The sequence below is a fragment of the Panthera uncia genome, chromosome B1 (genome assembly GCF_023721935.1).
Source record: "Panthera uncia isolate 11264 chromosome B1, Puncia_PCG_1.0, whole genome shotgun sequence".
NCBI lineage: Eukaryota > Metazoa > Chordata > Mammalia > Carnivora > Felidae > Panthera > Panthera uncia.
In genome coordinates, this window is record NC_064811.1 from 125,623,001 (window position 1) to 125,640,336 (window position 17,336).

Here is a 17,336-nt window from a genome sequence, read left to right on the forward strand (position 1 = left end):
CCTCAGAATTGAAGCAGAAAACTCAACATGTTTCTACATGGATTTTAAAACACCACTAATTTGAAATCATAAAACCTTAGAAATCTTAAAGGTAAAAAAAATGCAGATATAAGTAATTTTTAAAACCTACATAATCAAGTTTCTCTTTTTAACCCCCAAAGACTATCTTTTGACAATATTATATGGGAAAAAAACAATGCATAGGTATAAAAGCTAGATGCAAAAATTCCAAATAATCAAATTCATTTTGTCTATTATTCAAACACAGGTATTTATATACACCAATTTCAATTAAAGTGTAATACTTTATACCCAAATAGTAACTAAAAGACCTTATTAGGCATAACTAAAAGGCATTTTTAATTGAAGTTAGCTCCATAAACATGCAAAAACCCAGTTAATGAGGTAAAGAGGACAGCTGATATATAATGCACTCCCACAGCAGTGCTTACTTTTAATTACCTGGTGTTAACCATAAGCCTAAAGTCTTCAACATTCAATTTATTTAATCACATCTTTTGTTGACAATATTGTAACTGCAAGCTTCAAGTATTCCCTTAACAGCTTTAAAGTATTCAGTTTCTAAATAAAGTTAGATACTTGATCCCAATAAATGTATTCAAAAGTGGAAATTATGTAATTCCAGTAACTCAAAAATACATTTTGTTTTTGTTGTTATACCAAAGAGAGATAATACAACGCGAAATAGGTTCTGTTTTACTTCAATGCCTATCATGTGATGGCAAACAGTGTTGCCAATTAAATCAAGTTCTCTTGTGTTAGGCATGGTTTATTCAATGTACTTGGGGGTAGCCGGTGTCACATCATTATAAGGGTGACTGCCAATGTTAACTATACACTAAAAAATAGAAGCAACAGCCACCTGAGCCCTCAATCCAAAATGGTGTGCTTAAATCATAGTAGCTTATATCAGATGAAGACTACTGACTTTAGGGGGAGTAGATATGACCGTGTGTGTGCGTGTACACACACGGGGAACACTCAAAACAATACAAAAAATAATTTATATATTTCCTACTCGAGGCAGAAACTCATAAACCTATTGTTTAAGAAAATCTCTAGCTGCATTCCCTAGCAACCTATTTTGGAGTGAGGACTACTATACAGAATTTACTTTCACATTTCTTCCCAAAAGAAAGAACTGGCAAGACCTAGATCACTCATATATGTAAGCACTGAAATGAGCAACAGAAAATAGTATTGAGAAAGCTGAAATTGTTTTTTCCATAACTGAAATTTAAGACATAATAAAACTACCCTTTGTACCAGCAATTCCACTCTTAGGAATTTCCTCAAGATAACTTTATGCCCACAAAAAATGTGTACAATAATGTTTAAGAGGCCTTATTTAATAGCCAAAAACCAGAAACAGCTCAGAATTCTTTCAAAAGAAAAATGAGTAAGTGATAAGCTTATATATACGAAAAGATCCTCAGCAATTAAAAGAAACTACTAATAAATGTAACCTAGGTGAATCTCAAAAGCATTATGGTGAGTAAAGAAAGCCTCATACATAACACAAATTTTGTATTTCCTTTCACATGAAGTTCTAGAAAAGGCAAAACTAATCTATGGTAGGAAGGAATCAGAAGAGTAACTGCATCTAGGGGATGGGGACCGTCATTGGCTGGGAATTTGCATGAAGGAACTTCCAAGACTGATGATGTCTTGATTGAGGACTTGGGTCACACAGGTGTACAAATCTGTCAAAATTCATCAAATGATACACATTAAGATCTGTGCCTTCCATGGGGCGCCTGGGTGGCTCAGTCGGTTAAGCGTCCGACTTCGGCTCAGGTCACGATCTCGCAGTCCGTGAGTTCAAGCCCCGCGTCAGGCTCTGTGTTGATAGCTCAGAGCCTGGAGCCTGCTTCAGATTCTGTGTCTCCCTCTCTCTCTGACCCTCCCTCATTCATGCTCTGTCTCTGTCTCAAAAATAAATAAACATTAAAAAAATTAAAAAAAAAGAAAAAAAAAGATCTGTGCCTTCCAATGCATGTACATTTTACCTTAAAAAACTGTACTGATCTCTAGTTTAAGATCTGCATGGTTAAATGTTTATGAAGTGAACTGATGTCTGCTGAAACACATAAAAAAATAAGATGGAGAGAGGAATGTATATAGGGAGAATTACATGATGAAGTAAATAGAGTGATGGGGTCTATGGATGTTCACTGTACAATTCTTCTGTATATTTGAACATTTTCGCAATAACATGTTGGAAAACTAGTAACAGAAAAAAATCTACTACAGATGTTCATTCCTTAGTATGTACAATCTCTGTCCAAGATGGCATGGTTAGTTAAAGGTAACAAAAAACTTGATCTCATTTTTTTTTTTTAAAGTAGGCTTCACACCCAGTGTGGAGCCCAGGACAGGGCTTGAACTCACAACCCTAAGAACAAGACCTGAGCTGAGATCAAGCTGGATACTTAACCAACTGAGCCACCCAGGAACCCCTTGATCTCATTTCTAATCCTTTAACCTATTACCATTAATAATTCTTTCAATCATGTATAATACTTATTCTTTACTACAGCTCAGTAGATATTTATTTTCCAAGATCTGTCTCATATTCTCACCCCTAGTACATCTGAAGTATGGCTACCTACATGAGTTTACATTTAATCCAGCATTCCTTACAAATTTCTGCAATATGCTCTTATGATTCCTGAGCATGTATGTTATTTCACAATTCCAACCCTTTGTATATACTATTCCTCAGCCAAGCAGTCTTCCTTTTATCCCTGCTTGCTAGGAAACTTTTCCTTCTGACCTTTCAAAACCTTGTTTAAAGGTAAGCCTCCCCAGGGGTGCCAGGATGGCTTAGTCAGTTAAGCTTCCCACTTTGGCTCAAATGATCTCATGGTTCATGAATTCGAGCCCCGCGTGGGGCTCTGTGCTGACAGCTCAGAGCCCGGAGCCTACTTCAGATTCTGTGTCTCCCACTCCCTCTGCTACCCCTCCCCTATTCGTGCTTTGTTTCTCTTCCCCTCTTTCTCTCTCTCAAAAATAAGTAAACATTAAAAAAAATTTTTTTAAAGGTAAGCCTCCCCAGAGTCTCCAAGTCAACATTCATAATACACTATTCTTTGTGTTATATAAACTATATAACACTTTTCTGTTATATAAATTTATAAATCATTAATAGCTATGAATTAAAATGATGATATGCCAAGAATTACTACTAAATTATCCAAATAACCCTTACATTTTACTTCCACTTTAAAAATTAAAATAGTAAAGCTCAGACAGGTAAAATAACTTCCCAATATAAATGCCCTACAATTCCAAGTTCGCCCAAACAAGAGCTTTTATTTGAACTGTTTTCTCATATTGACCTTTTTCTTAAGTTTCATTGAGATATATGTAATTCACATATTACACAATTTAATTGTAAAGTTAAATGGTTTTTAGTGTGTTCACAGAGTTGTGCAACCATTACCACAATCATTTTAATATTTAAGCACAATTCTATAGTATAATCATCTACAAGCAATGGTAGTAAGGATTTCCAAGATATAAAATTATGCATGTATTACTACCAAAATAAAATATCTATGTGCTCACAAATGGAAAAAGTTTTCCTTTCTTTAGCCCACTTAGTACATAAGTGGGAAATAAACTGAATCCATTTCCAAAATTTTTGATTCAAACCATTTCTGAGGAAGCAAAATAATTATGCTTCAGCTTTGGGCCACATATAACCAAAGAAAATTCCAAGTCATAATGATTGAAAGGACAAAAAGCAGTCAGCAGATTTCAGGATATTTTCTTTTCCTTTACTATTTTCCTTATCACAAAGTTTCCATCCACATTGAAGGACTAAAATATCCAGTAGAGGTGATCTTTAAGCCCTCATATTTATCATGTATGTAAGTACAAATTTAAACTAATAAAGCATGTCCAACAGCTTAAAAATTGCAGAAATTTATATTTACCACTACTTAAGAATGATCATTAAAGGACTAAGATTTCACGTTTTTCTAAAATGCTTTGGAAAACACAAAGAAAATGCAACATGCATCTGGCACAAGTTTGAGATTCTAGGGATATGTCTGGCATTGTTCTCAGGGTGCAGTTTACTATTAAAGAGACTGATAGAAATCCTTGTTAATATTTAAGGAAATAACTCTAGATTTTTAGTAACTGCTATCAACTTTGACAAAAAACACTTGAAACTTTTTGGCATAAAGAATTTGTAAGACAGATATGTCTTCTAGTTTTATAAGCTATTTTTCAAAACTGTCAATTAAAATCCAAATATTAAAGTATAAGACTTTACATGTTACAATTTTCTTTACAAACTCACTAACTTTAATGAATAATTAGTATCTGTGAGGCACTGCACTAAGAATACAGAAGAATTATTTATATTTATAACAATCCATGAATTTAAGTACTACATATTATCATCCCCATTTTACAGATGAGAAAGAAGTAATTTTCCTAAAGTTAAACACACAGAAAGTGTAAACACTGTTGACTTTTTTTTATATGAGCAAGGGAGACCTCTGTGAAAGTTTCTTTTTATTTAGCCACAACAAAGAGCAACAATGCCTTCCAGATCACTAAGGTTCAGAAGTTCCATTTCAGAAGAGTAACCAGTTTCAAATATCATAAACTTTCACATAAATGCTATTTTATTTAGCATGCAAATAGTTCACTAAAGGAGAAAAGAGCATTTTAAGCCTAGCACTTTACTCCCTTAGGATCTAATTGAAAAGCCAGACAAGCCCTTGAACTTTATCAAGATAAATCCCTGGCATCCACTAATCACCAGAGAGGATCTTCAAATTAGATAAGAGCAAGAATTTTGGCATGGGAATGAACACAAACACCTTGCCATCCACAAAGGCCCACAACCTGGCAGCCTTTCAGCAAGGTTCCACTCATGTAGCTGTTACTCTAAACTTTCCAGCTATTGCTTGGAAGTTGATAATTCTTAAGATATGAGGAGAGTTGTGATTTCTGACACAGCATTCCAGAGATAAATACATGATCAGAGGGATGCTTTGAAATTCCCAAAGATATTCCACTGGTCTACAGCTGCACGAAAATAGTTTTTCAAAAGGTGTCTCTTGCTGAGAAAAAGAAGGGGAAAAAACAGAGCACTGTGCTTGCCATCAGACAATATGTTAAGTGCATATTAGACATGTAAGTTCCAAATAACATCCTGAAAAACGCTATCACAAAAATTCCCCCTCTGGATTCTATTTCAGTAAACCCCTTACTACGTATTACTGAGGCATGGTTTCCTAAATAAATTTATAACTCACTCAGTGAAGGCATCACTAAAGCATAGATTTAATTCCTATACAACTTTAAAATAAATAAGTCCAACAATTTTCAAATTTGGGCCATTTAAGGAAATTTTGCCTATATTAGTAAGATATATTAAATTGAAAAATCTACTTTCCCTTGAGGCACCTAGGTGACTCAGTCAGTTGAGTGTCCGACTTCAGGTCATGATCTCATGGTTCATGAGTTTGAGTCCCACATCAGGCTTACTACTGTCAGGGCAGAGCCACTTCAGATCCTTTGTCCCCCTCTCTACCCCTCCCCCACTTGCATGTGCGTGCACCCTCTCTCTCTCTCTCTCTCTCTCTCTCGCTCTCTCTCTCAAAAATAAATTATTTTTAAAAATCTACCCGCAAGTATTTGACTACTCAGTCTAAGATTAATACAAATTTAAACAAATTATAAAAATTGAGAATATTTTAAAAACTAGTTATGTACACCTCTTCCCACCCTCAAAATATAGCCATTGCTATAAACAGTGTTAAATATACTCTTTGAGGGGCGCCTGGGTGGCTCAGTTGAGCATGTCTGACTCCTGATTTGGGCTCAGGTCATGATCCCAGGGTCATGGGATCAAGCCCTGCATCCAGCTCTGTGCTGCTTCAGATTCTCTCTTTCTCTCTGTTCCCTGCCCCAGTAGCACACACACTCTCTTGCTTGCTCACTCCCTAAAAAACAAAATTTTTAAATAAAGGAAAGAAAATATACAATAAAATATTCAAAGGGGATGGATTACTGTGTCAACTTCCTTTCAAATTACTCCGGAAAAACAAAAGTTCTTTTAACTGGCAACTTCTCTATAAGTTAGAGCTTATATCAAGATAAAATACTGATCTTTGAAAAAGACCATATTTAATAACTCAATACATACATGTCTTATAGGTAGAATTTCAGAAAGTTTAATAATATATACAAAAAAAATTTCAGGCATATAGCAAAAGGTTCACTAGGCAGCAGAACCTAAAGTCAGGAATGTACAGTCTGCTTTCTAAAGCTGTCAAGCTCTGAACACCTTGCTGAATTCCTGAGTCTGTTGAAATCCACAGATTCAGACTTCTTTTCACAAAGGCTGGCACAGTACTGCCAGCAAAAGAGTGAAAGGTAGCCATGTGTAGGTAAAGGCGAATTCTAACTTATAACAAACAAAATGATTGTCCATATAATTTGCCAATGTAACATTAAGATTAAATACTATTTTTAAATCATCTTATTGGTATGATGAAAAACAAAAATGTGAATACCTTGTTGACTACTTACAAGCCTTTTATACAACAAAAACATCCTTGTAATTTTTATAAACTAGATCAAAACACCACTTTCTAATGTTGAAGCTACAAAATTTAGCAGAGTTAAATTAAGTTCCTGTTTACCCTTTGAATTTTATACATATAAGCAGACCAAAACAAAAGACTATTTACAGTACCTATCAAAAGATCTGAACTGCACAGGTTGTTCAACAGAAAGATCACCAAGAGCTCCAAGACAGGCTGGTGGCAGAAGGGTAGGATCCACTGTGACTCCATCTGCTGGCATATTAACCAAGCTTCGAAGAATGTCCTTCACATTGACATTTTTTGAAACTGAAACCGATGGTGCAGCCTTGTTATCCGACTCATTTCCTCCATCATTTCTGGCTTCCTGAGTTTTATTGACTTCTAAAGAAAGAGTGCACAGCGCCTCGCTGATTGCATCTGGGCCTGCACTGACACTTGGAGATGCTATCGGAGGAGCTACATGCACACTGCTTCCTAAGCCAGTAGCTGTTTCTTCCCTGATGCCTGAGTCCCTCCTCCGAGCAGATGACGTGCTTTCAGATTCTTCCACGAATGCTGGGGTTGGCGGACTGAATGCTGATGGTGCGTTTTCTACATCTTACCAAGAAACAAAAGGAAAAGTATAAACAAAAAAAAAATTTAGAAGCAATTTTTAAAAGGTACATCCAGCCCTAACAGCTATCTACTATTTTATTTATTTTTTAAAGTTTTTATTTTAATTTCAGTTAGTTTCACATATAGTTATATTAGTTTCAGGTGTACAATATAGTGATTCAACACTTCCATCCATCACCCTGTGCTCATCATAACACCTATTTAACCCACCCCACCATCTAGTATTTTAAATTAGGAAATATATGGCATGTTCTAATAAAAGGCAAAAATAAATTACATAATCTATGTAATAATAGATGCATGTAATATACTGAGTATAACAACAAAATAGATGTTTCAATAAAACAATGAGAATAATAAAAGTAATAAATGATAATAAACTGAGAAAAAACTGCCAAACTGACCATGACATACCAATGGATAGCAACACAAGGCTGAAAGCCATTGGCCTAGAAGAAAAAATCCAAAATCCTTGATAAAGTATAAGACTCTTTAATAATATGAGTCTGATAGAATTTAAATTTAATAAAGGCAGGGAATTTGTCTTCTTTAACACTTCATGTCCAGTACCTATAACCATGCCTGGGCCCATAACAATGCCTGGCCCGTAGTAGGTCATCAACTATTTATCAGATGACTATTAATTTACAACTTTATCTTCTGCTACTCATGCCATCACACTTTATAACATCAAATTACGTGCAATCTGCTAAACATGGGACAACATTTGGGGCTTCTGTGCCTTTATACATTGCCATTTCTCTGGACAATTCCAAGATTTCTACCTCAAACACAGTTTCTACTTGCTAAAAAAAAAAAAAAAACACATCATCCTTCCTGTATGCAAGACTAATTCAATAATCTTTAAAATCTAGTTCAACAAGGAGCATCACCTACTCTGTTTGACTCATTCCCTCTAATCAGGCATTCACTGCATACCAACAAAAATGCTCCATCTTCCTAAATCCAATGGTTACCAAAAACCTCCATCTTGATAACTCCAATGGTCAGTCCTCAGCACTTGACACAGCACCAACAAAGGATTATTCCCTCTAACTTGCCGATACTTTTTTCACTTTGCTAATAGGACATTATGCTCTTCTCATTCTTTATCTATTACCTCCCTGGTTGTTCCTTCTTAATTCCCTTCACTTATTTTTCTCCTTGATTTCTTAAGTTGGAGGGACTTAATACTTATCTTCCCTAACAATATTTACTCCCTTGAGTGATCTCATTCACTCTTAAAGTTTTACAACACTACTATATCAACAAAACAATACATACTTATTTATAAGTGCCTACTTTACATCTTGTATGTCTAAAAGATATCTCAAACTCAACATGGTGAAAACTGAATTTATTTTTCCCTGAATATTTTTAACTTTCAGTCTATCCAACTACACCTTATAATCATTCTTGATGACATTGCATCTTTCACATATTCACACCTAGTATTTTCAATCCTGCTCTCTCTCTTTTGGGATGAGCACTGGGTGTTGTATGGAAACGAATTTGACAATAAATTGCATATATTTAAATAAATAAATAAACAAACAAACAAATAAATAAATAAATCCTGCTCTACCATCAAAATATATCCAGAATCTGACAAATGCTCACTACTCTACAACTACCATTTTAGTCCTCCCAAAATCTACTCTTTCCTGGATTATTGCAATATCCTCCCAACTGGTTGTATTAGACTGTTATATTAATAATTCTGTTGCTCCATGCATTCTGGTATTCACTCCCTTGAATGCGGGCTGGGCCTCACTTACTTTAACCAACAGAATGAGGCAGAATTAGCACTGGGCCAGTTCTGTGCTCAAGCTTTACAAAGATCTGGCAGCTTGGGCATTTCTCAGAATCCCTGAACACCTCTGTAAGCAAGCTGGCTACCTTGCTAGAGGGAACATGTATAGAGACTATACAAAGATAGAGGCCCTCCGAACTAATGGAGGAAAACCAAAGAATTTACTAAGAACAATTATCAAGGACCCAGACATATAATCCCAGCTGAGCCATTTCGAGTCAGTCAGCCTCAGCTCTTGGAGCCATCCTTGCTAGGCACTAGATGTATGAGTAGAAAAGCCATCTCAGACTTCACAACCCCAGCAAACATCATCTGGAGCAGGGATGAATGATACTCACTGTGCCTTATATGAATTAAATTCACAGAATCATGATAACAAAACTAAAACAGTTATGGCTTTAGCCACTGAACTTTGAGATAATATGTTATACAGAAGCACACAACTAAAACACTGTTTTTCATCCTTGCCCTCTAGAATGTATTCTCCCTACAGAATCCCAAGTGTTACTTTGAAAAACTTAAGTCAATTGTCAACTGCTATCTCAAAACACTCAAATAATTCTCCATTTTCCTTAGAGTAAAAACCCACACTCCATATCTCCTCATCATTCCTGAAATTTTTCTCTGTTCAATTTTATCATTTCTTAGAACTTACCACCTTCTAAAATACTATACAATTTATTTAGTACATCTACTTCTTCTTTTCGATCTCCTCTCACAAGAATATATAAGCTCCAAGAAGGCTGACGTTCTTTTCCTCTTTTGTTCATGAATATACCCAAATACCTAGTCGGTACTGAATGAATGCTTATTAAATAAATAAATCTACCTCCACTAAATGGTAGCTACTTCTATGACTGCAAAAGGTGCTTCTCTAACTATACATCTATAACTTGCAGCTACTCTACACCTCTAGTTATTACTGTTATTTATTAGCAAATCTGCCTCTTATAGAGAAATATGAATTATTTCTTCTTCACAATAAATGCCAAGGCAAACAAAAATGTTTAACATGGTATTTGTAAAAGATAACATTTTCTCACTTATGTTTTAATTAAATGGCTCATTTTAAAAAAAAAACAAAAATCATCTCCCAACTGCAATTAACTACACGGTACTTAAAATAAATTGAAATATATAGTTATTAATTTAAAAATATATACTCTCACTTTATAAATAAATGGATTTAAATTCCAGAATATTTTAACTATTAGGTAATGTTTTACTTGAACTTTGGATCCCAGAGAATAAAATATGGAAGCTTACCAGGAAGTGATAAATTCCCACTTTCACTACTAGCTTCTTTAAACGACTGGTTACGCCTTTCATTTTGGGGTTCCAAAATGTCTCTGTACTTTGAGACCATAAGAACAGAAATGAAGTATACAACTGCCAAGGCTAAAAACTGAGCTTGTTTGCTATCCTCCTAGGGAAAAATAAAAGTAGTTGATTATGCCACTATTAAGTAACATGTTTCGATCTTATCTTACATGACAATATTTACATATAAAATACATCCAAAAATCTTTTGACATACACTGAAAATAATAATAAATTCACGTCAACAAAGATTAGGCAAAGAGTCTTGGAAAAATGCCTGTAAATGAGAGTTTTTAATACTTGTGAAACATGGAAACAGAGAATTTGGTTTGTTTTTAAAATGAGGTAACTCAGTCGGAAGACATATGGCATAATATACCTTGTAAGATTAATCAAAAAGCAATTATCATTACATATGTATAACTATTTTTACTTCTAATCATAAGAATTAAAATATGCAGAGGCGCCTGGGTGGCTTAGTCTGACTCTTGATTTGGGCTCAGGTAATGATCTCAGGGTCAAGGGATTAAGCCCCACATCAGGCTCCACACTGAGCATGGAGCCTCCTTAAGATTCTCTCTCTCCCTATGCCCCTTTCCCTGACTTGTGCTTTCTTTCTCTCTCTCTCTCTCCTTCTCTCTAAACTTAGAAAAAAAAAAAGAATATGCAAAAAAAAAAATCACAATTAACAATTTTCCTAAAAGACAAACATCCAAGAGAAAAAAAGCAAGGTAATCAGATACAGAACAAGATGCCAAAGGAATTCTCAAGAGCATTTTAAATAGTACAGACAACCAAGTGTCTAAGATTGAAAATATAGTGTCTGCCAGAAAGAAAAGGACAAACTACGTTGACCTCTAGAAGAGGTCAGGGCTTCATCATAGCTCTACAGATCACCTACATGTCAGTATACTGATGACCTCTTCATCTAGTCCAATACTCCATCTTCAAAGGGACTCTGCACACATTTCTGAATATTTTTCACAATAGGTTTGCACTTAAAGGAAAAACTTAAACTTGTCCATCAAATTCTGAAAACCAGAGGTACCGTGAGTAGCAGAAAACTTAAGGAAAACAAAGAACACTGTTGCCTAGCAGATAAATAAATGGCAACTAGTGGTGCAAATGAAACAAAGTCAATTAGCTAGTGTCAAATGTTTTTTGACACAATTTCTGGGAAAGAACGAAATACCACGTTCAACCTGAGCATTTCCATTTAATACAAATATTAATCTGTAAAGAATCTATGATACTCTTTAGGCTCATATATAAGACCTTATTAGCCTTGATGGAAAAGATAAATGTACATTTTCCTGTTTTATTAACCATTCCTTTTCTCCAAACACTCCTGTGTTCTACTGTCCCACAATACTGGCACTATTATAATAATTGTTGCTAATGATGTTGGCACTAAAAATGTAGGCAAGTAACTTACTTGATTCTAACTTCTTAATCTATACAAATTATTTATATGACTATCTAAATACTTATTTAGCACAATATGTTCAATATTTAGTTATTACAGTATGAAGTTTATAGAATAAGCCTAATTTCTGTCCAAAGAAGAAACATCCCATAGATATTTATGTTTCAGCCTTTTATCCCCAAATAAATTTGTTTTCAACTGTAGGTATCACTTACTGAATACTTAAAATGGACCGGGCACTGTACTATGTAGTTCAAACACATTCATTAACCCCTTTTAACAAGATGAGGCCTAGAAGAATAATTGACCTAAAGGCATATAATAACTGAAAAAGCAAATGTGAACTCAGATTAGAGCGATTACAAAGTTTAGCACTTAACCTCAGGGTAGTAACTTCTTTATATTGCCAATCTAAAGTCATTTCCTTTTTCATCAAAATTGGATTATGCTAAAAGAGACTCTGGGATATAGTTTGGGAAACACAGTCTTTTTTCTAAAACTCCTATGATTATAAAACTTTTTTAATTACAAAAAAAAAATTTTAGTTATTAATTACTTTTAAAAATTACATGTTAAACATAAGAGATACTCTAATTCTCTGTCCAAATATCCTGACATAAAAACTTGTTACAAAGTTCCAAAGAGCCAAATCATAAAGAGCCAGATGAGGAATTTTCATTTCAAGTACTATGGGAAGCCATTAAAGAATATTTAAAGCAAAAGAATTATATTACTTATTATAGATTTTTAAAAATCACTGTAGGAAAAACAAAGCTATGGGGCAATGGACTCAACCAAAGAAAAGGAAAGTAGCAACAATATTTGGTCCCAAAATAAACCACAGTCAGTGAGTTTGGGGGGAAAAAAAAAAAAAACAGTTGATGGTTTCTTAACGAAAGGAATAATAAGAGCTATCAAAAAGCAAATATATGGAGATCTAAGGAGGCAACACACCTCATGGTTAAGATCAGAATTCCAAGAACCACATTCCCTAGGTCCTTAACCCACTTCTATCTCTTATTATTTGTGTGATCTTAACCATAATATTTAACCTAACACTTCCATCTTTCTCATATGATTACTACATGAATTAAATGATACAGAGCATCCATTTCCATGCTTAAAACACAGTAAACATTCAGTAACTGCTAACTATAGGTAATAACTATTAACTACAACTACTATTAACAAGTTGTATATGTGTACAAAACTTAGTTAAGAACTCAAAAGAACACCAAGACCCTACAAAAAGAGGAGGGAAAATTAAAACTGATGGGCACTGAGGAGGGCACCTATTGGGATGAGCACTGGGTGTTGTATGGAAACCAATTTGACAATAAATTTCATATTAAAAAAAAGAAGTTATAAAATTTATAAAAAGACTTGCATGTAAAATAGAACATCTAGTACTAAATGCAGTAAGTGTTCAATAATTATTAAGTAATGATAATACTACAAATACTGGTGAGGATTACAAATATATATATGTGTATATATATATACATATATATATATATATACACACACATACATATATATATAATATATAATTTTTAGACAGAGAAAGAGCATGAGCAGGGGAGGGGCACAGAGAGAGAGAGAGAGAGAGAGAGAGAAGAGAGAGAATCTTAAGCAGGCTCCACACCCAGCATGGAGTCCTACACAACCCTGGGATTAGGACCTGAGCAAGTCAAAAATCAAGAGTCAGACACTTAACCAACTGTACACCTAGGCACCCCCAAATAATTTTTATTTTCATTTTTATACTTTCTTTATTCTTTAGACTTTCTTATATGACTTTACAATTTATACATGAAAACTGCACCACATGTCAAAATCAACTAAAACAAACATTTTTTAAAAATTAAAACTGCCACATTTCATTATTGTAATTCTACTTGTTTGAGGGAAAAACATCCAATATTCAGTACAAATAATATGTCATTCAGAATTTGAACATTTCATTACTTTCAGAGCGTAGATTCTGGAGTTTAAGTCTGCTGGGTTGGAATCCTATCATTTACTAGCTCCATTAACTTGAACAAGTTACTCAAGCTCTCTGCCTCAGATTCCTCATTTATAAAATGAGAATTACAAAAGTACACAATTCAAGAAGTCGTTGGACTTAGTGCATGTGAAGCACTTACAGTGCTTAATATGTAATAATGTTTTATTCTTTTCAGTATCATTACTCTGATATATTAATTCCACTTAAATAGTACTGTCCAATATTCTAAGATTCTAAAATTATTGTCATAAGAATTGGTTCTAGTCCTTCTTATCTCATTCAACTGTTTTATATCACAGAAAGTTTTTCCTTTCAATACTTTGGGCCTAGGTAGAAATATGTATCAGCTAAGAGTATGTGAAAGAAATATTGTAACTTACTATGTCTCTGAAGACAACTGCCCTAAGCCGATTAATATCCATGTCTTGTAGGAGCTTGTCAAAATCTCTTACTGGAGATATACCACCAGTTATAATGTCCACTGGACTCTATTTAAGACAAAAAATATATATGTATTACACAGACATTTTAAAATATTAGCACAGTATTCCAAGAACCAGGAAAAAAAAGGCTGTAACATTGTTTCTCCTAGCTTATTTTTCCTACTTCCTTCTGTCTTCTTTTTAGGGGTACTGGGATAGAGGTGGGGGTCACAGAAGGGAGCCATAAAGGAAAAATCAAACTGCATGCTAACTCACCAAGTTCATGAAATACAAATTGACATATTCAAAGGAAATTGACATATTTGACATATCAAAGACACAAGAAAAGTAAACACTTGGAAAAGCAGACAAGATTAAGTATAAGCAAATCTTTGCTGTATATTTAAACACAAATATTTGAATGTTATGCCCACAGACTAAAATAACTATTTTAGAACATTTGTCAGATTTACTTAACTTTATGTTGAAATGAACAACTAAATCTAAGATCTTAATCATAAAGTAAGAGGTACTTTTTTATTAAATTAATTATTCTGTATGCTTACCTTTGCGGCAGATTTCCCCATGGGAATCAGGCTGTGTACTGTTTTCTGGCCCTTGGCTGTATCTCCTCTAGCTTTCAGCTGTGAATGCTGCTGACACTCTAAACAATTCCTAACTGCCACAGCACACACTGTAATTTAAGGAAAAGATTGGGCCAGAAAATTTTATTTAAGATTTTGGAATTGATAAAAATCACCTACATAATATGATTTACATAAGCTTTTATTTGAAACAGATTACTTTCAGCAAATTCCTACAATGTTCCTGGACTCTATCACCTAGTGTTTGTTTTGTGACTTTGTTAGCTACACTGTTAGGGCCCACTGCTAAGAGAGAATCATTTCAGGGAACTAAATCAACAGGCTAGTGTTTCTTAGAGCCTACCTAAGCTAAAGTGGAATGATCTTTTATTAAGGAAAAGATAGGGAAGAAAAGAACTGAAAAGTAGGAAAAAAGAGAAAGCAAATCACACTGCTATGAACTAGTCTATAGTAACAACCTATCACCTTCATCAAAGTAAAATAAACTTAAAACTTGCATGTATTTCTTATGGTCTATCACTATACCAACATATTTATAGAGACTGATAAAAGGTAGAACATTTATAGAAAATATTTACAGAGTCTATTTTTAACTGGTTTTCATTAAAACGGTTTAAAAGGTGGGGGGCAGAAAAGAGACTGTGATTAATAAAGTCCAAAATAGCCTCTCCAGTATTATGCTAAGTGAAATAAGTCAGAATGAGGAAGACAAATACCGTATGATTCCACTCATAAATAGAATCTAAAAAAAAAAAAATTAATAAACAAATAAAAGCATAATCAGGCCTATGAATACAAAGAACAAACTAATGGTTATCAGAGGGTAGGGCAGTGGCAAATGGGCCAAATGAGTGAAGGGGAAAGACAGATGTAGGCCTCCAACTATGGAATGAGTAAGTCATAGGAATAAACAGCAGAGCATAAGGAATACAGTCAATAATATTGTAATAGCAACGTAACTGGACCTAGCCTAATGTATCAACCTATCAAATCACTAAGTTGTACACCTGAAACTAATGTAATATTGTGTGTCAACTATACTCAAAATAATAATAATAATAAAAATAATTTGGGGGCGCCTGGGTGGCTCAGTTGGTTAGGCATCCAACTTTGGCTCAGGTCATGATCTTGCAGTTTGTGAGTTCGAGTTCCACATCAGGCTCTGTGCTGACAGCTCAGTCTGGAGCCTGGAGCCTGCTTCGGATTCTGTGTCTCCCTCTCTCTCTGCCCCTCTCCTGCTCATGCTCTTTCTCTCTCTGTTTCTCAAAAGTAAATAAACGGTAAAAAATAAATAAATAAAATAATAATAATAATAACTTCATCCAGTAGAAACCAACACATTTATAAGCCTAAGGATCTCCAAATCTTTGTTGAAGATTTGATGTTCCATTATATTACTACCAGATATTAACCTTTTTTTGTTTTTGTTTTTGACTAACTGAACAGTTTCACCAATATCGTACTCTTAAAATGGTGACCTTCTCTGAGCATAAATCCTATAGTATTCATGTTATATATAACTTATGATTATGAAATTTTAAAGAGCCTGCAATAACACTGTTTGCTAACCTGTGAGTTATGTAAATTCTAGAATTTGGTTGGAACATTTTCAACAACTTAAAATAAGTAGTAAATTAAATGAATCACCTGTTCAAAAAACTACCTCTCTAAATGTGTCCCCCATCAGTTACTCGGGTTATTTAGAAATTAATTTTGAAGTTTAAATGATGAATTAGGTAATGCAAACATGACTATGAAATGCTTATTATCATGTGAATCATCTCAGTTCTTAATCAGATCAGTAGCACTCAGGCTATATGAACTGAACAAGAGTAGGAGAGCAAATTAAGAACAAAATGGCAAACTTCTCTGGGGACTGTAACTACTACCAGACTATCCTATGGCAAGCATAGAACTGAAACAGGAAAGTATTCAGATAAGTGCAAGACAGCAACAAAAGTTGGGGAAAATGAAACAAGGAATATAGTGAAGGAGGGAGGGCAAGAGAGTATGGAAAATGACTCTCAAATTTGAAATCAGGCCCAGAAAAATAACTTTTGCACTTTTTTGTCCCAGGTTGCATAAAATCAAGTTTGGGTATCGCAAAGTTAAAAACCTATCACACTCAGCAGTCTCAGTAGTTTAGAAGCTACTCTTAACTGTTGCCATCCTGCCTTCTCACCTCCAACCTCAGGAAAGAACAGGAATGAGGAGACCAGGGATCAAACACTTGGATTGTTTACCAAGCTTACCATACTCTATTAAAGACTTTGAACAAATAGTTTTCAGAATCTCACTTCCATATATAAAAATACATGATGCTGGGGTAGATCAAATTATGAAAATGAGTATTTCCTAATTTCAGAATACTTGAGTATAGTGACACATTGATAGCATAGCCTTGTATTTTTAATTCCAGAAGTATACTCTTTATAGGAAAGTGGCAACGTTTAAAAAAATGGCATATACAAAAGCAATGGAGTCAAAATAGTTTAATTATATTACTAATAGAAAGTTCAAGGAAGTATGTT

At 34.3% G+C, this 17,336-nt stretch overlaps 1 protein-coding gene across 4 annotated transcripts in view; it reads right to left on the bottom strand.

Annotated features, from left to right (window-relative positions):
• LRBA (LPS responsive beige-like anchor protein) overlaps positions 1-17,336 on the bottom strand; it is a 785,855-nt gene that overhangs the window by 562,894 nt on the left and 205,625 nt on the right. For all 4 annotated transcript variants that reach the window (XM_049632267.1, XM_049632266.1, XM_049632264.1 and 1 more), the window contains exons 27-30: positions 14,767-14,894; positions 14,159-14,266; positions 10,291-10,450; positions 6,746-7,193 (exon numbers count right to left, since the gene is read on the bottom strand). In XM_049632267.1, the coding sequence (XP_049488224.1) occupies positions 6,746-7,193; positions 10,291-10,450; positions 14,159-14,266; positions 14,767-14,894 (844 nt within the window). The remainder of the gene's footprint in view (positions 1-6,745; positions 7,194-10,290; positions 10,451-14,158; positions 14,267-14,766; positions 14,895-17,336) is intronic.